The following is a 23,912-nucleotide window of genomic DNA, read 5'->3' on the forward strand; positions in this document are numbered from 1 at the left end:
TGGTGTGTGTTAATAAAGCGTATGACTAAACAAACCGCCGTATAAATTTATGGTCCCACCCATTCCACTGGATTATCCCGAATGTTTATTCTTCGAGAAAATTCGTTGCGCATTTTTCAGGGTTTGAAAGAAGCTCAGTTTAATCAGAGAAAGAAGACCATCCTCTACCTAAGTTGTAATTAAACAACGCCACCTGTTAGTGAAAAAAGAACACACTTTACACTATTTACTAACTCAGCCTCTCAAAGTGTTTTAACACAGGAGGCAAAAAAATGTGATGAGCCTTAAAAAAACCGGACTTAAACATTTAGGATAAGGTAGAGCTGACCAAGTGACTACCAGGGACATCGGTTGAGCAGTGGACTGTCTAACTGAAGTAGTCTTTTCACCTTAAATGAAGTGGACTAAAAATCTACAAACCGCATGTACCAGTGCAGTAGGTGATTTAGTTCTGATGTAACTCCTGAAATTTGAGAACGACGTAGAGGTATATGAGATAGACCAAGATAGGTTAACCTTGCCAAAACGTTGTCATTACCTGGCGTTTTTGCAAACACCAGAACCCATTCTACTAGCACTGTATTACATCATGTTAGATAACCGATTTCAAGCATACTCAAACGATAGACAATGAAATAACCACTGGGTGTTCCGGTGACAAGAGTTTCATTATTCATGGCAAGGAGACCAAATAAGGAATATGTATTCTGGTTCCCCTGAGTAGTGTGTTCATTTTGAACCGAAAAGTGCAAATCGTCTTCCAACCCAGCGTGCAGGACTGCGTATCACAACAGAACGTCAAATGATTGTCAATAAACAGACCATTTAGTCAACGATTGACGCAATTTTTAGCGAGACCCCATGCGAACGAATAAAGCATGTTGTTCGTTAAAGGTGTGCACCGGCGGTACTCTGAAGGTAATGATACTTTTGGGAAAATTGGAAAACGTGGATAAACCAGGTGAGTACCGTAAATTGGTTGTTGATTCGTCGGACGAGATTTGCCGAATATTTCGTCATACTGTTCCGCGAATGAGAAGGCTTCTGGATTCTGCAAAAACAATGAGGTGGAAGATGTCTTTCAAGAACCACTGCTGTAGAAGCGTCACTGGATTACAATAAATCAACAGTAAAACTTCCAACTCACTACTTTTATCGGTAAGTATTGTCATCTCCCAGCAGTCACTCACAACGAGCACTACTAACCGAAACCGTGTTCAGCCCATAGTTGATGGGTTAAGACACTGGCCTTCAGTTTTCATCCATCACCAAACTTTCTTCTTCCCTGATATAGAACGAGAGGACGTTCGGGCAACTAAACCTAATGTTCACCATAAGGGGTATTTTGAAATACATTCTGATGAATACAGCCGTGTTAGTTAGACCACTCGTGGGACAATATACTAACATAGAGTTAGGCTTTCCACTGACCAGTCGTCAGAATTTCATTTCAGTGAAATCTTCATCCTGTCACTCTGGAAACACATAAGAGACCGGCTGTGGCAGATTTTACAACTTCATCGGCTGGACTACAGCAAGTGCAAAATAAATCGATAGCCGTTTCAAATCACGTGCTGCCAAGGGAGGTACATTTCCGCCTACCGAAAGCAGACAACTGCCGTGCGTATGCTTACGCTTGTAGCCAGCTGCGGCCGCATCTATCCCCACTTTGTCGTATGTGCATCGAAACGTCGTATGCGCAGTCGATTTTCGTTCCTTGAATGGGAAAGATGCAGCTGCTCTCCATCAGACATGACTGGTTAAGCCTGAACACCTTCCCACATTTTACCGCCCACTCGCCACCCATCTGGCACCCACAGCAAACGAATGCACAGTTTGGCACTCGAGGCTTTCTTTCAAAATTTTCGTGATTGGCCAAGCCGATGTGTGCGCTAGGCTAATGCTGGAATAGATTCGTTCGACCAACTGCGTTGTGCAAACTCCTGTGTTGCTTCGTCGTGCCAGACCTAATTAACGTGGTTTGTGGAGTGAGTTAACGGTTAAAGTAAAGCCTCTACTTTATTCACGGATTTCATTTCAAAAAAAGGATGGCCGTCGAGCCCGTGGTTTTGAGCTTACGACGTCCAACTTCTGACAAGTCTTGGGGATTTGCACTAGAAGGTGGTGCGGATCAAGGTCTTCCAGTTTTTGTCCACAAGGTAAGTCATATTGTGAGCAGAATGACGTGAGTCATCTCGGTATAAGTTTCCTCACATTCGTGCATTTGATTTTCGTCGGGTTGTGTAATGCATTTAGTATACTCAGTTTTGGTTATGTTAAATCCTGAAAATTGAAGCACCTGGATACCTTTTGTTGCTGTTTACTTTTGAAAATCTTGCGGACAAGTGACATTCGAAGGCTGGATGATAACTGGACATAGGATAACGGATAACTATATGCGCCATGACCTATGCTTGTTACCGTCTGATGCCATATTGTATGAGAAAAAGGACTAAATAAATTGAAAAAATAAAGTAAAATAGTAAAAATTGACTAAATCCGATCGGTCCTCATTATATCTCATCAGCTGAGGCTAAGAGATCGATCGTTTTGTGTTATGCACCGAACTTTCCACTCCTAAATGTGACATGACGTGTCTAGCTAACATACACGTGCACTCACTTGTGAACGAAAATTCAGGATTTATATGATTATAATGATATGTACACTCCCGCAGTACCCACACTGGTATCTACAGGTTTACTCAAGGCAGCCATTGGTCTCTCGTCATTCCCTCATTATCCATGATCGCACATCCGAACACCGTCCCGAGTCTCTGCACACTTAATTGCACTGCAAAATATGAGTACATCCTCTTTGCCAGCATTAGCCAATCAGTCGATATTGGATTCATTTTATAAGCTTTCCCAATCGCCAACAGATAGGCACTGCCAGAAAGGTGAGAGTGAACTGTTTCCTCTCTTCAGGAGTGAGGATACATTTTGGGAGCGACCAAAGTAACAGACTTCCATAGGACTTCACAACTACATAGAGGTTACTTCCATACTTCAGAACTCCAACAAATTAATTCCCATACAAGTCATTTGACTGCTTCCCCCCTTAAGTGCGAACCATCCTTAGATGTATCAAAGTCTATAGGTCTCAAGTGCCACGTAGCAGTTACCAGCAACCTGATTTACGCGAAACAAGCCAATGTTCTAGTGACTTGCAAGCTATTTGAAACTTCGGCCTTGAAGTCAAAGCCATAACTATGCAGCTACTCGTTGGCATTTTCTGAATTTACTCTCAGGTTTCAAAGGTATCATTTTTCTTAATGGCGCCTCTTTGGTCTCCTCACACAGGCCTTTATCATAGTAGAATATTCATACATCACAAACGACCTCACCGAATACTGTCTCGAATCTGCCTAGAAGATAGGATAAATTTAAGCAAGGATACTTTTGCTTAAGCTAAATTTTGGATACACTTCTCTGGTGATATGGAATGGCCAAGGTCAACCCAAGTTACCGCACCCGCTGCATAGTGCGTGAAAAATATTTCCTTCAGAGTTTCTTGACTTGGGACGAAAGGTAAAGCATGAAAATCAATTCGGTTACGAGTTTCCCTCACAAACTTGCACGAGGACATTTTGCTATCAAAAGGAAGTGGACGACGAATGAAACGAAACAAATGAAAAGCAACAAGCAAGATTAAATAACGCTAGTTATCTCGTCCAATAACACTAGAGGTTCGCCTAGAGATGATGCCGAATGAGCTTGGAAAATGCATTACAGAGTATGTTTTAATTGTATTGGAATCCAATAGAGGACAGAGGCCGTGAAACACACCGCTGCAACCTTCCATAGATGTTGCACAAACTTCCGAAAATTGGCTTGCTGGATGTGCGTTACTCCTGAAGACAACCCAAATGGCTCGCGTACCCGTAGCGGCTTCTGTTTGAGTAATCGGATTCCTATTCCGACTAACAAAAGCCGTATAGTTCAGTCATACCATGTGCACGATTGATTCAAGCGAATGGCTCTGCAAATTTCGCACGACTCATCCTAGGCAAGACAAAGCAAATGGTAAGAAACGGCAGTTTTATTCTATCGCTATCATTATCGAACAGACACTTAAGATTATAGAAATGTAGGAATGGTTAACCGAACTTTTCGTAATGCCCAGATTTCAAACGAATCCAATGCGTAGCTCAAACTAATTTAGTTCCTTTCTACTCTGGCCGGGGAGAAATATCAAGTACCTTTCGTATAAAATACGGTTTTAGGCACAAAAATTGTCTCTGATAAAATAAATGATATCGCAGGCTATCTTCTACAAGATAATGGAGTGGGTGTTTCTCCCTGTACCGGACTAGTTTTATTTCGTTTATTGGGCCAGAATTCTGGGTTAGGTTGAAGGCAATTTGTTAAGCAGAAAATATACGGCATGCTAAAATAATGTAACGAGGACATTCCTGTAATCAAAATCAAACGAACGAACATCAGCGCCTTTTTGTTTGCAATTGGTTATAGATTATCTCCCGGTTTAAGACACCAATCATCCTTCCTTTGGGCTAATTAGCACAATAAAACGACTGAAGTGAGGGGGCCTACTCACGATTAAGCCTTTTTCAGTCTTTATGCATGTGCTCTGAACATCTTGTGTATGCTTCGGCTGCGCGTCAGGTAAACTCCGGTTACGAGTAGCATTTCATTTGTGGTCAGTTGAATAACGTTTTGCTATAAACGATATTCCATTTTGCCGATCAATAAAATTTCCTCCCAAAAGGCACTTAGATCTCAGTTGTTCATGACACACTACTGAGTACTGTCAATCACTCTGCAATTTCGACGGCGTGAAGTTCAATATACTTCACTATCTAAAGCTGTCCACCAAATTAGCTCTTTACCTAAGGTGTGGCTCAAGTTCTTTATCTGACATGCAACCTAATTGCGTCAAAATCCAGTTAATGACAGACCACTTTGCTGCTGCACCATCTATAGACTTACCGTCTCAGGACCGGCGAGAATCGATTCAGGCAATTTTTTCTGCAATTTTTAAACTAATACGTAAAAACTCCGTTTACATCTGTAACAGCTTTCGAAACTTACATTTCTATATTATTTTGCTATCAAACTCGCATAACAACTCCCCAGCAATTTTATTTAGTTCGCCACATTTTATTTATCCGAGCTGTTTGGCCACGCGTACGTGACAGTTTCGGCTACAAATATACATAGGAATGGCGTTGTTTTGTCTATCGTTTAAACTTGAGAATAAGTACAGATGCAGCGAAAGCATCACCATGACTGCGCAATCATCCAGATGTTTTTCGTAAAGCTAAACCGTGAACAACAGCTGTTCTAGACAAAACAAAGTTAGCTATGTGTCCACTTGGGTGTAAGGGATATGAACTGTGACAAATGGATAGACAACTTAGGCGTGCCATTCCATCCAAACGACATGTATTTAATTCTGCATATCACTTACCTCCGAGAAACTACAAAAAGCAATTTGTAGTAACAACATACGTGTGTTGTTTCACTCCGTCGTGCTTTGCTCTGATTGGCTCCACGCCTTGGTTTTTCCCAACCCACTGGGTATAACTTTCGTTTGCTACGAACAAACTGTGTTTGGGTGCCCCAGGTTAAAATAAACGTTTGTGAAGCGCTGAAATCGTCGTTCCAGTTGAACTTCTAGTAGAGAAACTTGTTCTCACAAAGGAAACTACTCACAAGGTTTTCAGCAACCTTGTGAGTAGTTTTCTTTATGAGAATATACTGCAATATCTCGAATATCCTGCCAGCTGAAACATGAGGCAGCCTGTGTAAAGCACATTCAGTTGCAGAATATCATAAACAAGAAACTCAGTTGACTCCTTCGTGAAAACAAATTTGATTTGCAAATAAGTGTATTTCTAGAGAAACTTGTTTGTTCATTTTCTGCTACTACCATTGTTTCACTCCGCATGCGGCTAATTTTGAGTACACGAAACTAAACTGAGGAAAGCCTTATTTGGAGACTTGACTACAACTACAACTCGTTAATGCTAGGTTGCTCTGATATGTTTAACATTTCCGATGACCAATTTCTTCGGGGAATTAAATAAGAGTGTCCACTTTTTATAGGAGGGTAGAGATGAGTTAACGTCAAGGTAGGGCAGCTCAAGGAATTTTCTACCTCTGACATGAAACCCAAACAGTTGCGTGTCTCTCAGGTCAGTCATATCTGAAGCAGAGCCGCTTTTATTCATCACGATAGTTGACCTCCTCTGTCATGGATTCATTTTCAAGAAATCCTGAAAGGTATTAGCACAAAATGGATGTAGACCTGATGGGAAAAATACGGCGGAGAAAAGCGTTGCGGATTAGGCTATAGAGACCGACCACAGCAAATGTGGCATGCCAGCAAGCTACTCACTCACATGACATGAACAGCGGAGCTCATCGCGTTCACGATATTAACGATTTCCATCATCCATGACCCAGCCCAAAGGAACGGAATGACAAAGAAATCCTAGCTTGGATCTGCGATACGGGTGCAAGGTAAGCTTCACCAATCAATATCGTACAACTGTGAGAAACATGTATGTTAAACGGTAAAGTTGGCTCGTACGAGCACACGGAGTGAGGAGTTGGTGCAATTGAAAACTATGCATCAAATTTTCAATAAACTAGCCTTCGGAATACATGAGCGGCCGGTTGCTCGTCGAATAAGTTTTTGCTTATATTTAGTGGGCTGCTCAGAACTTGAGCTTGAATTCTTTCCCGATCTGAGCTCAGCTGTTGTCTTATTGGCATCCAGCCCTCCACTAGAAGAGTTGGAGAAGATGCCGTATCCGCTGATAAAAAAATTTGTACCTGTGCACGTCTTGTGCCATCGCTAGTTTGAAAAAATTGTCCCTGTTGTCCAATCCAGTTTAAATCAAACAAACACAAGCGCATTGGCTTCACAAACGTGTCCGTCCCTCACACTGGAAAAAATGCAGCGAAGCATCACCGAATAAATGTATTAGATAACTCATATTTTCACCAAAATATGTGAACCATGAAAACATCCAATCGGCACTAAAAAGTCGCGGTCAGAGAGACCACAGCTTACTAAATTCGTTGTCGCTTCTTTCTGACACGTCATGGTGCAACAGGTGAAGGGTAGATTTTGTGTAAACTTCTAAATGGTCAAAAATGAATCACACCTCATTTCAGCCAAAATTAGAGTGCAGTCTGCAGTCAATGTTATCACTTCGCCGCCTAGCTATGCTAGCTTTGACAGTGTGAAGAGAAAACTTTCAAATTCAGATTTTTCCAAATGCACACTCAGAAGCTGTACAAAGTGTCAAAGTCTTCGACAGCTTCATGCTACTATGCACAAGCCACTACATGTTCTGTTGTGACATTTTAACAGCAAAGTAAATTTAGCAACGCAAAACATGCGATTGAATTACTTATCTCCTGCGAAAGATGTGCGTGGCCGGACAGTTTTGTTGAAGTGGTGAACACAATACGGAGGATCGTTTGGCTGAAAGACTAACCCCTTATGAGCAGTTGCAGTTATTAGTTTTCTGTCAGGTAGTTGTTGGTCCTTTCGTCAACTTTGGCAAGCAGTCTGCAGACATTTCGTCATCAACCGCGGCGATATCACCGTTGCACCGTTAAGAGCATCCGTGATTCGAGGACACGTGCGAATGACACGTTTACATCGCACGGCAAGGAAAACGACAGGATGACTACATCACTATTTTTAACCGGCAATAATATCCTCAGAATCACATATCCGGGGTTGGATATACTTATATTAAATCCATGTTTTCTAAATTGCTTGCAACACATGTGCAAAATTTCACCATGGTTCGCTACTGTATTTTGGCAGTGCAGTGTAGTGAATAAATTATCAACTGGAGCAACTGAAAAATTTAGCAATAATTTTGGGGTTTTTCCGATTTAGTCTAAAAATACCGTTCAATAAAACACTTTAGACTTGGGAAATACTTTAGCGAAGTTAATTTACCTCGAAAACCGACCAGTATTCCCAAATAAGACTAGTTAGTACTCCCTTTTTTTTCAACCGAAATTTTGACATACATTGTTTATCATCAAGCAGTTGAAATACCGGCATCGTGGGAAGTATTACAGTGCAGCGTAAAATGTTGACAACTCATCGGCCTTAAAGATTTTATAACCTGCCTCTTTTTTAATCCTCTTCCTAGGCTAGCGTATCCATATAGGATAAGGTCACAACATTTAGTGTCCCCTTTGTAAAGATAATTCTCGCAACCTTTTAAAAGAAGCCTTTTTTATGGAAAAATGTTCACTTGGGTGCCTTAATGCCCACCTTGTGACCACTGACTGTCTCATGAAACCAGTAGAGATGTTGTTCCCTGTTGCGCTTCTGGGTTGCTTGCTAATATTTTACGTTTGTTGTATTATCCTCCTCTGAGCTCTCTTTATTTAACTCATATGCGCTCGCCGGTTAGAGGATATTATCGTCATCACTGAATCTGGTGAAATAAGTTGTTGATCTATCAGAGTCAGTGTGTCGATCAATCGTTGCGCTTTCCCCTGTCGCATTTGAAAGTAATCCAGCAGGCTTAGAGGTGGCTTTTTCACCTCATTTGCGTCAGACACCTGGACGCACATTTATGTTTCTAAACTGGGTAAACGTAGCCAATATTAGCGGCACCTTGCTATTTCCAAAGGTTTGGACTATCATCGAATTGGATTCATTAAAAAGTTTAATCCGGCTTGATCATTGGGCTTAAAATGTAAATTTTTGAATATACTTGACACCAAATTTTGTAGAAATAACTGGACTTGCCTGCAAAATGAGTATGCGAATGAGCACCATATTTGGAGACAAAGAAACACTGACTTGAACTAACACATGACTCACCTTGTTGTTGAAATCGACAGTCCACTACTTATTGCGCCATTTCAGAGGTTCACCTGGTGCGCTTCATCCACAAGTTCCCGTGAACCTTGTGTTTTAAATGAATACAACTATGGGACCGCTTCCAGCTGATGAGCCCCAGGAAGAGTGAAACAGATCGGTGACGGTCGCAGTTTTCAGCACCCATATGATTATTGTGTAACATCTAGACTGTGTATTGCGCTATCTCAAACATCTTGTTAACTGAAGTATGAGGCAGTATGGTGCAGAACATTCGGCTAAAGTAGTTCTTTATTAACGAGAGATTTAGATGGACCCAGCTGAGTTCCCTGACAAAAGCAAATTCACATAAAATGAGAATATTTGGCAAACAAAGAAACACTATATTTGTTAGCGCAGTCAGTGTAATCCAAATAGGAGTTCCGAATTACTCAAGGCTATTCAGACCCACCAACTCAGTGCTGGACAGTGGGAAGTTCTGGTATTTCCACAAGCATAGTTTTAATATAACACCATCCGTCATGCACTGGGACAGTTTCCCAAGGAACATCCACGTCCTTCAAAATGAGTGGAATACACAGCCTCCCGTCACACTGATGAATAGGACGTGAATCTAGTTTGATTACCCATGACGCTTTTACGTCATATTCTAGAAGTTAAACTTAGAATATGTTGCCCACTGAAAAGTTTTATGAAGAAACCGCATGCCTTTTCTGCCTACTAATCAGTATGATCATGAGCTTAAATAACGTCCTAAGAGTTGACTGGTCAACATCTAGTGGCATCAAAGCTGTCTAACAAAACTCGAGGGTGGTTAGCTATGGCAAACTACAATTAGCGGATAACACTCTGCAAAAGTGGCGGAGTGGGATTGGTTTTCGAAGCTATCGTGGACTTTTTTGTTAAATCTACCAGTAGTTTAAACTATTCCCCGCTCTCATCAAGACAACTAGATCAATCACCATCCATCCGGAAAACTAAGATAGACACATGCTCAGCTGCGATATATTTAATCCGAAATACCACTTCCCTTACATTAAGTTTTCTATGCGAATTCGTCATAGCAAGGTCTATGACCCAGGAGAACTCAATAAAGCGAAATTGACGTCTAAACATCCTCCTTTCCCATGGCTAGACTAAACTCACTGAATATGCAAATACCACTGCCAATCACTGATTTATGAGTGTTTAGTTTGTTCATCAAATGTTTTGAGGAGCCCTAACCACCAAAACAGGCAAATACATCAGAGGATTTCACCAGGCTTACAATCCAGGTGCATATTTAAAAGGAATAACAGTTGTGTTTTTGAGGAAATTACTTTGCTAAGACTAAGCTGACCTATTCAGGAAGGTCCAACCAAACGGAGAACTATTAAAGCAAAGATTGCGGCAGCTTGCGCACCATATGCTATCTTAAAGTGTGAGAAGTCAGATTATCCAGGTTGTGCGCACTCACAAGACATTCTTTGACTGACCGTCTACCATAGATTCGTGGTAAAACAGAGATTTCCATTATTTTTGATAATGCTCATAAGTATATATATATATATATATATCGTAGCCGTCATTCCTTATGTATGTATGTCCGACCGTCCAACCTCATCATCATCATCATCATCATCATCATCATCATCATCATCATCATCATCATTATCATTATCATCATCATCATCATCGTCATCATCATCATCACCAGCATCATCATCGACAACAACTTTATCATCAAAGGTGTTGACACTAGAGATGAATAATGGTGTTTCACTGCTACGCAGTCTTACGAAGAGTTCTTTGAGTGAACTTTGGTGTCGCTTGGAAAAATCTGCATGTAAACATCAAACAAATGGACGTAAGCTACAGCTTAATCCGGAAACGTCTAATAAAGTTTCAAAACAACCAAACATACCTTTTCTTTTCAGCAAAGTTATAAAATGAGCTCATGATGTTGTTGCAACAGGTCACTGGTTGTCTTTTTTAAGGAAGGGTTTCCACTTTCTTCCATCTTAATGACGATCGTATAGAAATCGTGAATGAAATTAAATTCACATGAGGTTCCCCCAGAATAATTTTTAAATGCTGAGGATAAATTTGTTCTTGTGTGAAGTCTGGAGTTTCATCGCTTCACGTTTACCATTAAATAAACAAAAATTCCAATTTTCCAAGTAAAATAGGTCAAGGAAAATGCAATTTTCGTTTCCGTTCTAATGTGAACGGCATATCAAACTAACTTTGCGTTCAACAAACAAGGTTGAGATTTCCGAGCACAATACACATTTTATGCCTAATAGCTACGAAGCAAATTCCAGTGAACCATAACTGATCGCTTAAAAGGACTTAAAAACGCACTGAAGGCCCGTGATTTTGATTAGGTCCGCTACGAAAACAAATGATTTTATGAGAGAAAGAAGGGAAGTTCTCCAGGGTGAAAACCGATTGGGAGAGTAGCCCTATTCGAAGAACATTTTTTCCTCAAGATCTGCTTATAAGAACCCTCTTTATCGTTCACAAAAGTTAGCACTATGACGGCCAATTCACATCCACTGCGTGATCAAGGCTTATGTACGTCAACCAATAGTTTGATCATCTCGCCTCCAATTTTAGAGCACATGTGACCTTCATATTCCGGCCAATCAAATAAAGAAAATATGATCAAGGCGCTTAAGATACCTCCCTAAATGGTGTCGAAGCATTTTCCAGTCAACCGTCAATTTCGACAAATGAGCCGGCAAGGATTTACTCCACACTAGTTACCAATATTCAAATTTGCCAGCCACTCGACATTGCAAAGGTAGATGCCGGTCAACCTGTTTGTTTTGTCTCTTGGAATTCCACCTATTTTTCTTATGACGAAGGCCATCTAATATGATCAGAAGGTCGAATTATGAAGCTATCTGTTTCCAGACTTGAAGTCTTCATTTGTGCTCGAAACGAAAACGGATAGGAGCTAAAGCATTTTTCTTGAACGCATGAAGTCCCGTCGAGCGGAGTGTGCCCACAATAACCGTCAGACGGCATTTTGTCTTAGATATCTCTGTTACTTAGAATACGGACATACATATTACAAATAATGGTGCAACCGTCTTTTTTCAAGATATTCAACGGAAGTGTTGACAGGTCATCATTTTGTTCCTTCTGACGAGTGAAGAATGGCTGCGCGTGAAAGGTTTCCAGCTCTTCGCCAGAGTTTGCTTTTTAATCTCACTATTTTCTTACTTCTGGAGTTTCACTGTCTGCTGGATAAATTTCGCTTGTATTGGATGATTCAGACCAGTAATGTATTGCCCTCTTATATACAACACAGACAAAAACTGCATTTAGGACGCACAAATTCCATTACTTTTACTCCTTAAAATTTGGTTACGCAAGCCAGATTCCCAATTATGCTCCGAAATAAAGAATACTCATGTGAGAAGCTTGCCGTGGGTTGATTGATTCTGGTCCCATTGTATGCTCCTCTGGCTTTTCATTCACTAACCGTCCTGTTACGTACCGTTGGTCGTAACCTGATTAATTTCCTCTTGTTACCGAAAACATTTGTAACAGTATAGCGTTATGGGTTCAGGCAGGCCAACGATGACTCACCATATTCTACGAATGGCTGCAGAGCTTTAATATATGTGTACGGACGTAACGTACTCCAAGTGCGTTTGCCGATCAAACACAAGTTCTCTACGGGTAGAATTGTGTACAGAAACCAAGTAGGTTAGTTTGGTGATATCGAGGTTACCGACCACGGTGACTTTCTCTCAAAATCGATTAAATTCGGATAACTCAGATTTTGGACAAGTAAAGTTTTGTTTCCTTTTTAAAAAACCCGAAAACAATTCGAAAATATATTTAACGATTCTCCGAGTTTACATCTCCCATATGTTGATTTCCGTCTCGTTCAGGTCACGCGAAATGGAATCGCTCACAAGTCTGGACTGGAGCCAGGAGATGTTATCATAAGAATATGTGCTACGCCAGTCACGGGTATGACACATGCGCAGGTGAAGGCGGAAATTCTCAGGGCGGGAAATGACCTGGATTTTACGGTAAAAAAGTAAGCTTTAGTCTTGTTTTGCCTTTACCATGAACTTTCAACAAAATACTGATCAATAAATGCGACATTGTTGACCGAAACGACACTTAGATGTTAGTGTTGGCAAAAATGAGCTTTTAGCTTCCTGTGTCCTGTGAAAACCACATTGATATGCAAACGAGTGTGTTTGTCGAAATCTGTCCAATTTGGGTTCAGGCAGAACATATGGTAGACGGAATCTCGGGGACTGCGCTCACCTAATGCACCTTAATAAAGGCGATGCTGGTCGTGACCCGTCGCAGTTTTTAGTAACATTGTTAGGCTTCCTTTACGGAAACTGTGGTCTGTAGATCATAAGGTTGACGGAAACTCGGGGACTGCGCCTACCTGATAAGCCCCAAGAAGGGCGAAACCGGTCTGGGCTGTCAAAGAGTTTTCAGCAACCTTGTGAGTAGTTTCTTTTATGAAAACTGTGGTCTTGTTTTGCTTTTATGATGAAACTTTAAAAATATCAATAATTGCAACCCAGTTTTTCGTGACGACACTGAGACAATTTTTAGACGTTAGTATTGTACACACCAGGCTTGCAACATTCCGTAAAAACCTACCTTCAAACTGATTGTATGACTGTGTTTTGTTGTTTGAGATTAGTAGCAATGAATCTCACCTGGCTGACCTTGTTCTTAATGTGCCTATCTGAGGGAAAGACACAGATTAATGTGTTATTTATCAATGGAGGCGCATTAAAATCCTGAGTGTTGGAACTACGTTAATCATACACTCACCAGCAAAACATGAGATCTAGAAGATCTAATTCTAGGGCTAATCAGTTCTCAAGTAACCTGAATAAACTTGCCATGAGTCACACAACTGACTTTATCGGCTGTACAAATCGACCTTTGGGCACAAGCACCAGAAACCGACCATTCCTTCCACGTCCGCCGAGTGCGTCCAAACTGGGGACAGAATTCTCAGTGACCGAGTTTCCAGAGAATAGGTCAAACATCTGTGGACCATGGTCAACAGAGAAAAACCGTAACAGTTAAAAGACCATTTTAAAGCTAGGTTAGAAGAGGTAGTTTTTACAGGCCATTATTGAGATGGACGGGAAGAGGAAGCTCTGCTTAAACGATGCAGAGGCATGGGCGTCCCTGAGATAGATGGAAAAAGAACATAAATGCAAACCGTTCACGCTAGCATCGAGAGCAATGGGAGGATGCAGATGGTGTTCGACGGGTTGTGACTTTACCATGTGCGTATAGGCGACAGGTCGGTGTAGCAGGCCATAGGTAAAGCAAATAACTTACAAAACATTTTCTCAAGGCCGCGTAATCCATGGTAGACATTAAGTGGGGCAAGTTGATGACAAAATACGGCTTAGTCAGACTTGGATGTTTCTCCAACGCTGCTGTGGGCAAGCTACCTGTCTGAAGGCTTCCGTTTTGTAGTGCACTCTGTGTTCGAGGAGTACGCCAAACTGTTCGTAGGCATGAAGATGCCTTTAGCTTCTGCCAGTGGATTGAAAACGAACTCTCTCATCCTTTCGAATGTTTCAATCCGTACTGTGCTTATCAGATTCCACTCTGTCTACAGGCTTACGTGCACAAAATGGTATAATCTAGAAAGCCGATAGTACATACAACTCCTCAGTGTTCCTGGCCAAGAAAAGGAACACAAAATACCGATTTGCATGGATTTCTTGCGTTTGAATGAACTGCCTATAAACCGATTGGTAGCCGTTCATTCGGTCTCGGACATTTTTGGTCCACTTGTCTTCCAACTAGCCACAAAACTACAGTGCCGAGAGAAAACGGTGTTTACTTTTGGGTGTTTCAGTAACATTTTTTGAAGGATATCGTTTGGATAATTGATGGCGTGCTTCCTTTCACCAATGCATTTGCCTGTTATGCATAAGAACCGGACCTTAGGCAGACCAATACTTTGAAACCGCCTTTGGCGAACTCTATATGTGGAGGACCACCGTGTTTGGAATGGCGATTCTGTATAATATAAAAGTGTTTGAAAAGATGTCGTCTTTGGGCTGAGTCACCTGAAACTGAAGACCCCAGTCGCGACTTGAGCGAGGAAATCTTCCCAGGCCATCTGCCAAGGTCCATGAACGAAACAAAAGCTACCTTACCGACAACGAAGAGATGCCTCCTATTCTAGTGTCTTAGAGTCGTCCAGGTATAAGAGGAAGAAATGGAAGCTTTTAGCAGCTTAAAGTCAGAAAGTGTCATACCTACCCAAAGGTTCCTCTACACAACAAAGGCGATGCCTTACAGGGAGGGGTAGTGCAAAGCAGGACAAACAAACAGTTTTAAAAAATCGCCGCGTGATTTGACTTCCAAACTGATTCGCAGTACTTGATTGAACACGCACGATAGCAATGAGCAGCACCTTAGAATAAAGCTGTAAATATGCCAACCATCACTCGGAGTGGCTTGCTCTTCCATGAATCCCCTTGTGAAGCGCCTAACTTTAGACCTCCGAAGACCTACCTGTAGTTGGCTGCGTAGTAACTGGTTCAGTAGCAAGCATCCCCACGTGAGGTTCCTCTTTAATTCTCATGGATGATCTGTTAAGAAAGGGAAAATGTTTTTAGACTTATTGAAATTGACTCTACACCATACATTGTTGGGCGCAGATATTTTCGTCTACTTCTGAAAACCAACTCAATCTTCAAGCGCTATACCCTCATACCACTGTTAAGTCTTTGCCACTTTCCCGATAACCGAATACACAATAAGCCATCTGTTCTGAAGGGCTTTGGTCTCCATACTGTGGATAAAGAGGCCGTATTTGCAGAGCCTTAAGAGAGGATTAAAAGTACGTCTTGACGTAAAATATTTCTGAACTGGGACGGCCACTTCATTCAAATATGGCACAGCTCAAGATAATCGAAGGAAATCTCTTAAAACCCTCATTACTTCAGCAGTAATTTAGATGGGCAAAACTAACGACACACTGAAGGACCATAGGCGTTTGATTACATAAGGCTCGGTACTTTGCCCACTTTGTTTAAGATGAAACTTTTTCAACATAGAAATATTATTCGTCTTGGAAACCAGTCGAAAAAAATGAGATCCTTCTAGGTTGTTCGTATGAAAAAGGTGCCAATACTTACGACGTACCTAATGCGAACCAACTTTGTCAGCGTTTTACGTGTTCTTCAGAGGTCATTTGTCGCAACAGCCTTGTACAATACTATCTAAAACCGTATCTCAGGCCAAGTCAGCTTCAGTCATCGTAAGGTTATCCAAATGCGTGATTTTATATAACTTCGAAAGTTTCTGTCCTTTTCTTTGTAGGGTAAAAACTGCAACTCTGATATATCCGGAATGGTCTCCGTTGTTAACTTAACAGTCAATTACCAAATCTCGGGGGACCGGACCGAAGTAGTTCTGGTTGGAAGGGTGATCTCACCTGGCCTCTCTTATATAAAGGTCACTGTATACAAGTGAATGACTGAGATTTGATTCGGATTAGCCAGCTGGCATTTTTAACCATCAAACGACAAGGCGTATTTAGATGATGGTTTGGGCTTGGCGAAATGATGTGCTTGTTTAAGATCTTGAAACCGAGGCAAGAAAATAAGGTATCCAGAGACCTGTGGTGAGTCACCGTGCGAACAGAATAAAATACCGTGCCAATATTCCAATATTATAGAGCATTCTGAGTTGATCATAGTCAAAGTGACCTCATTCGATTAACCGTACGATTCAGGATATTCTCATTCGTAGGATGAAAATATGTCCAGTAACTGATGTTTGGAAAATGTAACAAAATCAACTCATTCTTATTGTTTGCTCTGGCAGACAGGCCGGTATGGGTATGTTGGTTAACCACAAGACCGATCCTACTGATGTGTGGTCTTGGCTGTGCTTGAGGGATAGAGGCTTTTCCTCCTGACCCGCTTATTATGGAGCAGCGAGGTGCGTCGCGTCTTACGCCTATAAAGACAATTATTCTTAGGACCCTTCTGTCAAGTGCGAGACCTTCCCACAATCTAAAATGGTGGTTGCTGATTTTGAAGATTAATGGAGGGCCATACCAGTGTTGAGTGTAGGTGTCCCTGCGTTCAGAACCTGTTATTTAGCCGTCGTTATAACTGCTTTCGGGTTCAAATTTTGGTCATTATTCTGAGCGATTTTAGCAGTGAATTTGGTTGTGCATCACAGTTTACCACACTCCTTATTTTTTGTGTATAAACACAAGCTGTCTACCTGATTAGACGGATCTTATTTAGATATTCCAGGTGAACCCAGTCAGTTTATACTCACTGATCTATAGGACTTCCCACCTTCGTTGTCCTGGATTAACGGAGAAATAACAAGGGTGGTATGCGCTTTAGAAGAGTCCCTCAAGATGGCAAGGTGTAATTCGTGCTTTCGGTTCACAGGTCTTAGGTTTATGGACAAGGTCACTAAGAAATCTGTAGTTTCTTCCAGCTAAGATATACACATCTTTGGTTGAACCTTCGGTGCAGCGGAATGGCAAATAAGTGCTTTACGAGCTTAAACAGCATGTCGCTGAGCCACAAGTAACAGTCAACCACCGTTAATAAAATAATTCGAAAATTCCAACTCATGTAAATAGTACAAACCCAGTGTGCAATGATAAGGTGTTGAGCAAGTTAGTGATCCAGAAAGATCATTCAATGGCAAACCAGGTAAAGGCATCGGTCAGTTCATAAAAAACCGGCTCGTTGAACCTCAGCATTTGGCACCGGAGCAAAGAAGTTACAAAAACACCCAACAAACTTTATTCCATCCCTTAGTTGCGGCTCATACTTGCGATCAATGAAATATGTGCTTGCTGGTTTACGAAGTAGTTAGGAATTATCGCTGAGCTTACCACGGAGGCATGATTATGTTGTCTAAAGGGAGAACAGATATTCTGAATTCTTTTCAGCTTGCTCTCTAGCTCTGCGTCACTGATCTTCACAATGTTTTTCGGAAAATTACTTATCCGCAAACTTCTGCAGTGTCTCTATTCGTATGCGAAAGCTGTGGAGAATTCCTACTGCAGTCATGTGGCCGTACATTCATGTTCTACATATTCATATTCGTGCGACTCAGTAAATCTCAAGAATAGGAATACCGTGTCTGGTGTGTGATTGCTCATCTCTGAGACAGAAGGTACCGTTGGGGGATTGCACAAGAACTTACCCGTTCGAGTTGGTGGATGTAAGAGAAGAGTGTGCACGAACAAATGGTGAATACTACTCTAATGGTTGTTTTTGTGTGCTTCCGTGCCACGCAGTAACATGCAGTAACAACAACAGTAGTAACACCAGACTGCATATAGATCACCTATTTGTCAACCAGCACCACACTAAAGATTTGGACAAGTTGTACTAATTCAAAAAATATGTTAAAATGTTTCAGTGAATGAAAGTTTGCCAGAATTTTTCCGAATTTCACAAAAAATTTCTTGACGCAGAAATTCTGGTCGTCGGTAAATTTCGAGTTGAGAACAGGATAAGCATTCTCCATGAAATGCTGTTTGTTTTACACCAGACTAGTGCACTAATTTAAATGAACTGCATTTGAGGTACAAACCACAAGCTTATTGGTAAGAACTGATGATTGCCAATTGACTGTTTCGCCAGCGGTTCACTGTTAGCTCGAAACTGACTTCGGATGAACCTGTGTGGACAGTTTGTATTACCGTGGCGATACTGTCAATGGATTGCAGTTGTCAAAAATTTTGGGTATCCATAACGCTACCCGTTTAGACTCAGTAATTCACCCGCATCCAACGCACACTAATAGGGCAGAGGTAACACACCCAACTCCCGTATGATAGGGGGTTCGGATTTGTACACATGGTGCCGCTGGTGAACTCGACTACCAGCAAAACGCGCCTTAAGTGGTTTTTCACATTGGTGTTGACGTGCCGTAAGAGCCGTGTTGGAACAGGATAAACACTGTCCAAGCAAGGGTCAGAGAGACTCAACCCTGTGTTCCTAAATGAGATAAATCAACCTCAAGGGTGATGACGTCACCCCTGGCCAAAACGTACCATACTGCAGATAACGAAAGCTCCTTCCAAGGCGTGTATCAAATTACCGTGAACCGATCAAGACTGGCACGCTTCAAACTGCGATCAGCTGCAGGAGTCACGTGACCCATAAATTACAGTCCAAAAAATTGTACCCCTTGAGTCGGCTTATGGTTAAGTCCATTGCGCAAACAAGTTTCCATTTTTTCAACTTATTTACTATACAATGTGCCAACCCATGTACCAAGTTTTTTCCAACACGTGTCCGTGAATTAATCTCAATAAATGAGTGGTTTTGGTCGACTATCACATGGATATGTGTAATATGGGAAATGAACACCAACCTCAGATAACAAGCATAGTTTAACGCCACTGTTTTGCGATGAACACCAAATACCTAACGCGCAGCGTCTGACAATGTGGCAGTAAAGGTTGGCAGCAAATGTTATATGGTCTTTGGTTGGGTTGTACACTGGACTTGATAATTTTTGGGAAGTTGCTTCACCCAGATAAGAAAAACGTATTATATCCCAAGTGAATATTATTCAGCTCTCCAGTGTGCTGCTCATCTTTTTTCACATTGGTTGGTTATCCACCTCATATGTTAACTTTTTCAAACCTGGCTGTTTCCACAGTTATTGCTGTATCGTTGATACTAGTTTTAAAGACGTATTGTCGCTGTAATTCCATACGTAGGCGCGATTTCAACGTGGTTCAGTACAACATAACAATGCAGCAATTTGCAGCTGCCAATAAGCCCAGTCAGGCAGGACCAGAATCACAAGAACCACGAGTGGAAATTGTGGAGGAACATCTCTGGCGCCACGGTGGTCCAACATTCAAGAATGTTCAACCGAAATCCTACAAAATACTGGAGCAGCAGCTGCCACAGTCCAGTGTAGGAGGTAAGTTTTCAGTAATCTCATCATGAAGGCAAACATTTCTCATAGTCAATACTCTATGGTCGTTAAAGCGGTTTACCTGTCTTCAAACCACTTACTATCCCGGTTGAGTTGTTTGTGAGCTACAAAGGTTCTCTAGTGCGGTAAGCTGGCTGCTGCATTCTTTGTAAATAGGCATCTTTTCTTGTTATATAATGAGCCTCAATGCATCCAATTCGATTTTACAAAAGCCGGAACTTTTATTAAACGGTACGACGTGATTCGCTGTTAAGACGTACAAACGAATTAACAAGAAGCTCTGGTTTATGCGCAGTCCTACAGCCTTACATTACGTGGATTCCCACGAGCCACCACGGGGGGTTTCAAGTCCCGTTACATGTGGTCCAGAAAATCTGTCCAAATGTTTCATCGAGTTGCCACGCGCCCCGAAATATTTCTATCTCACTTTTGTCTTTTCCACCAGTTGGCCAAAAAAGGCACCACGACGATGCTAAATGCAGTTTTTTTTAAAAAAAATACCATCCTGGCCCAATTGGAGGTAACTTCCGGTTGTTTGCTCCAAAAAATTTAGTTTTCATGGTGGTGCGCCTTTAAACAGTTCTTTTTGCCCCCATAAAACTACACAAGTGCAAGTAGATGTACGACAGATGTACGACAGATGTACATGCGAATGTAGACTCAGTGCAGCAAAGTGCCAAAGGGAATATATTTAGCTAAAGCACTCAAGATCAGTTCATGCACCTCGGAACTGGGTGTATCCGTGGCTTCTATATATATCCGTGCTCAGGTCTCTGGTAATCAGACTAGGTACTAGGGTTACATTGTGCTTCAAGTCTCATGCATTTCAAGTCTCATGTGAAGCACTGAGGTTAGACAACAAGATAGGGAAAGCAGAGGATGCGAGCAGCCGAAGTGTGAGCTGGGTTCTTTGTGGTATGCTCCCAGTTAAAACAGCACGTCCACTAGCGTCACAAGTTTGCGGTGGACCTTCAGCGCACAGCACACATCCAGGTATCATTTAAACTCCACATGCGATGGCCTACACATGCACCTCCAGCAAATAGCTACGACAATTTTCCGCGTGTATTGTTATCATCTTTCAGGAAATACTCGAAATTGGGAAGGATCTTGACTCCATAGTCATGAATTACTAAATCATATGCAAATCACTCCACCTGATCTAAATGTCATGCTTATCTTGTGAACCTAGGGTTTAAGTCACCTCATTACAAGGGTCACTTACCGATACACATCCTAATGTCCAGCGGTGTAAGTATTGAATGAAAGATTTGGGTAATAGAGTAAGGAACACATTGGATAACATATTGAGTAAGTAGGTAATTAGATGAATAAGTAACTGAGCAATCAAGTGAGCAAGCAGATTTGGTTAGTTGGCTATTTAGTCATTGAGTAGTGAGTTGATTGGATGGCTAACTACTCATTTAATTGGTTAGTTAGCTAAATAGTTAGTTAGTTAGCTAGACAGCTAGTTTGTTTGTTTGCTTGCTTGCTTGTTTGCTTGTTTGTTTGTTTGGCAGCTGGGTAAATAGTTGTCTGATTAAGTGGGGAATTGGACGTTTGAATATCGATGTTCTTGTGACAGGACACTCAGTCCTAATGTGTGTTACTTATATTAGACCCACAGCGAATTCGCAAAGTAACTTCACAGATGTGCTCCAAAAATGTCCTAATTGCCATAAAAATAAAGTAAAAACAGTTTGGTTTGAATGCATTTTAAATCCATTTGCTTAAAATGCAACAGTAAGTGGCTCACTTTCAAACACCGGTTACCAGGTCTTCATACTGGACTGTGAGTTTCACTTAACCAACACCATGCAGGTTTAGAAAGAGACATTGCGATATATACTATTCATCACTAATAAAGCCATCAGACACCATAATTTTCAGAAGAGTTTGATCGAATAACAGCCACAAATTCCCTGCTCATTTTATCATACGTTTTTATTTTAGCTGGATTTCCGTCCTTACTGATTTAATACATGTGTACAAAAGTACAAGCTGACGATATGTATCACCAACAAGTTTTCAGGCGTCAAAATTAAGACATCTTACATAAAAAATGAAGGCAGCAATCGGTTATGCACTACTGAACACGAAAGTGAAACGAATAAGAAAGTATAAGCAAGATACACCCAGTAGAAGCGCTTTCTAACGAGTTGGGGACAGCAAGCCGTTTCACAGCACTCCCTGTTGTGTTTGAAGGTTCAGCAAACCGACCTCTTCCTCTCGAATTCCATGTCTAGGCTTGGGCAACCTGGCAGTATCCCAGCCCCTTCCTTCGACTGATATACGGGGTGAGCGTGTTTACTACCACCCCACCAGCTCACGCTGGACGCATCTGAATAGTCACATTTGAACAGGCGAACAGGCGAGATTAGTTTCGCTGATACCTTATCGATCAGCAGCTGTTGCTCGTATAAGTTGCAACAGCGTCCGGAAATTTACGCATAATGATATCACCACAATTCACTGTCTCTCCTTTCAGGATCACATGTGCTTCACTGAAAATGCGATCTATTTGTAGTTCAAGATGCGCGTCGAGTAGCTGCAGAGAATCGGCAGATATCCGGAACGCTTTACTGCATTTGATCTAACCGCAATATGCTAGACCAGACGAATAGATGGTAGATTTCTGCTTTGCATAGGCATACTGCGCGTACCTGCATATCAGCAACCAAACCCACGATGTCCACTCGCGAGTAGATCATGCAAGGGGGCGAGGTGGTTCAAGTGATTAGAGCGCGAATAACGGGCAGGATGGTCCGTCGTTGGAATTCTCCTGTCTAGGCATGGGCAAATTGGCAGTATATCAGCCCTCGTGCTTCCTCCGGGTGGCAGGGCACCGGAAGGGTGTTACAGCTGAAAGATATATATATATATATATATATATATATATATATATATAACTGACGTTGCAGAGCTAATAACCAGGGTTTCAATGACACATCAGTGACACGGTTTGTGTATAAAACCTTCCGTGAAAATTGAACTGTACGCACATACAATCGCGAATGCCCCTGTCGTGGTATTTCTTCCATGGTTATCAGAACTTGGCCGTATTCAATGGTAAACCAAGAGGAAAAACGAAATCTCTTAGGCCGATGCTCACAACCATTTCCAAATCTGTGTGACTCGGGCAAAGTTTATTCTTTCAGAAAATTTTACACATTAGACCAGTAACTCTTGAAAATTTCTTTACTTCCATCCTAGAGGCACCACGTATCTGCTCATACAAACGGTTGGTGATCCTGGATATCCTTGTCCATTTCAGGTCCTCCCCCACCCTCTGTATTCGAGCGCAGCATAGATGAACGGTCTCCGTATCTGCAAGCAACGGAACCCACCATCCAAAAAGCCTATGGTCAGTCTTGACCTTCTGGAAGAAAATACAGCAATGAAAGTACAGGCTTATCCCAATCATTTCCTTATCACCCTCCCCCTCCCCCGAAAAACATGTTTACACCCTTCATGTCCGCTTGAGCTCCCTGCTAGCTGTATTCCGATTACAAAGTCCCGCCAACTATAAGCGGATATTATCAATTATGTACATCATTATGCCTATTTGTTCAAGTCAGCTTCACCCCTTCCATGTTTAACAAAAGTGTGATTGCTTTCTGCGTGACTACTTCCATTGTACCACACCAAAATAACACTCCTGGTAATTTTGATGATAATCCCCATTTTCCGTGACAGCTGTTTTTCTCTTCAGTAGGAATAACGTCCGATTTCCTGCTTACCCCATGCGGAGAGCAAAAAGTGATGGAAAACTATAGTGATGACGCCAAGCAGGCCGTTAAATTTCGACAACATGGGTTGGATTCACACAGTCCGTCAAAAGAGGCAGCGGCAACCAAAACTGAGCTATTTACGTGTTTGCACGAGGCTTATGAGTAACCCATAGGTAATGTTCATAACGTGCAACCCATCTGTGTACTTTTCTGCTAAAGGACTTTAGGCCTCATCTAAAGAAGTATAGTTTTACTGTTCAAGATTCGGTACAACTGGCTCTAAATGTTTAAACCTTGCACCTCACCATCCCTACCTCCCAAACAAAGGAAAGGTAGTATATTTTCCAGTAATATAACAAAAATCTTTAAAATGCACAATCTTTGAGTGAAGTCAAATCCAATGAGACCAAC

At 41.6% G+C, this 23,912-nt stretch overlaps 2 protein-coding genes across 2 annotated transcripts; one reads left to right on the forward strand and one right to left on the reverse strand.

Moving 5' to 3' along the window:
- Window positions 1–1,956: 1,956 nt before the first annotated feature.
- Window positions 1,957–23,553, forward strand: T265_05366 (hypothetical protein; the record flags this gene model as incomplete). Its single annotated transcript, XM_009170357.1, has 5 exons — window positions 1,957–1,988; window positions 2,048–2,159; window positions 12,714–12,865; window positions 19,547–19,755; window positions 23,045–23,553. The coding sequence occupies 4 exons, from the start codon at window positions 2,049–2,051 to the stop codon at window positions 23,143–23,145; spliced, it is 573 nt and encodes a 190-aa protein (XP_009168621.1).
- Window positions 5,708–11,838, reverse strand: T265_05365 (hypothetical protein; the record flags this gene model as incomplete). Its single annotated transcript, XM_009170356.1, has 3 exons — window positions 5,708–5,857; window positions 10,425–10,645; window positions 11,826–11,838. The coding sequence occupies 3 exons, from the start codon at window positions 11,836–11,838 to the stop codon at window positions 5,708–5,710; spliced, it is 384 nt and encodes a 127-aa protein (XP_009168620.1).
- Window positions 23,554–23,912: the final 359 nt, after the last annotated feature.

This window comes from Opisthorchis viverrini, assembly GCF_000715545.1.
Source record: "Opisthorchis viverrini unplaced genomic scaffold opera_v5_100, whole genome shotgun sequence".
NCBI classification, from domain to species: Eukaryota; Metazoa; Platyhelminthes; class Trematoda; order Opisthorchiida; family Opisthorchiidae; genus Opisthorchis; species Opisthorchis viverrini.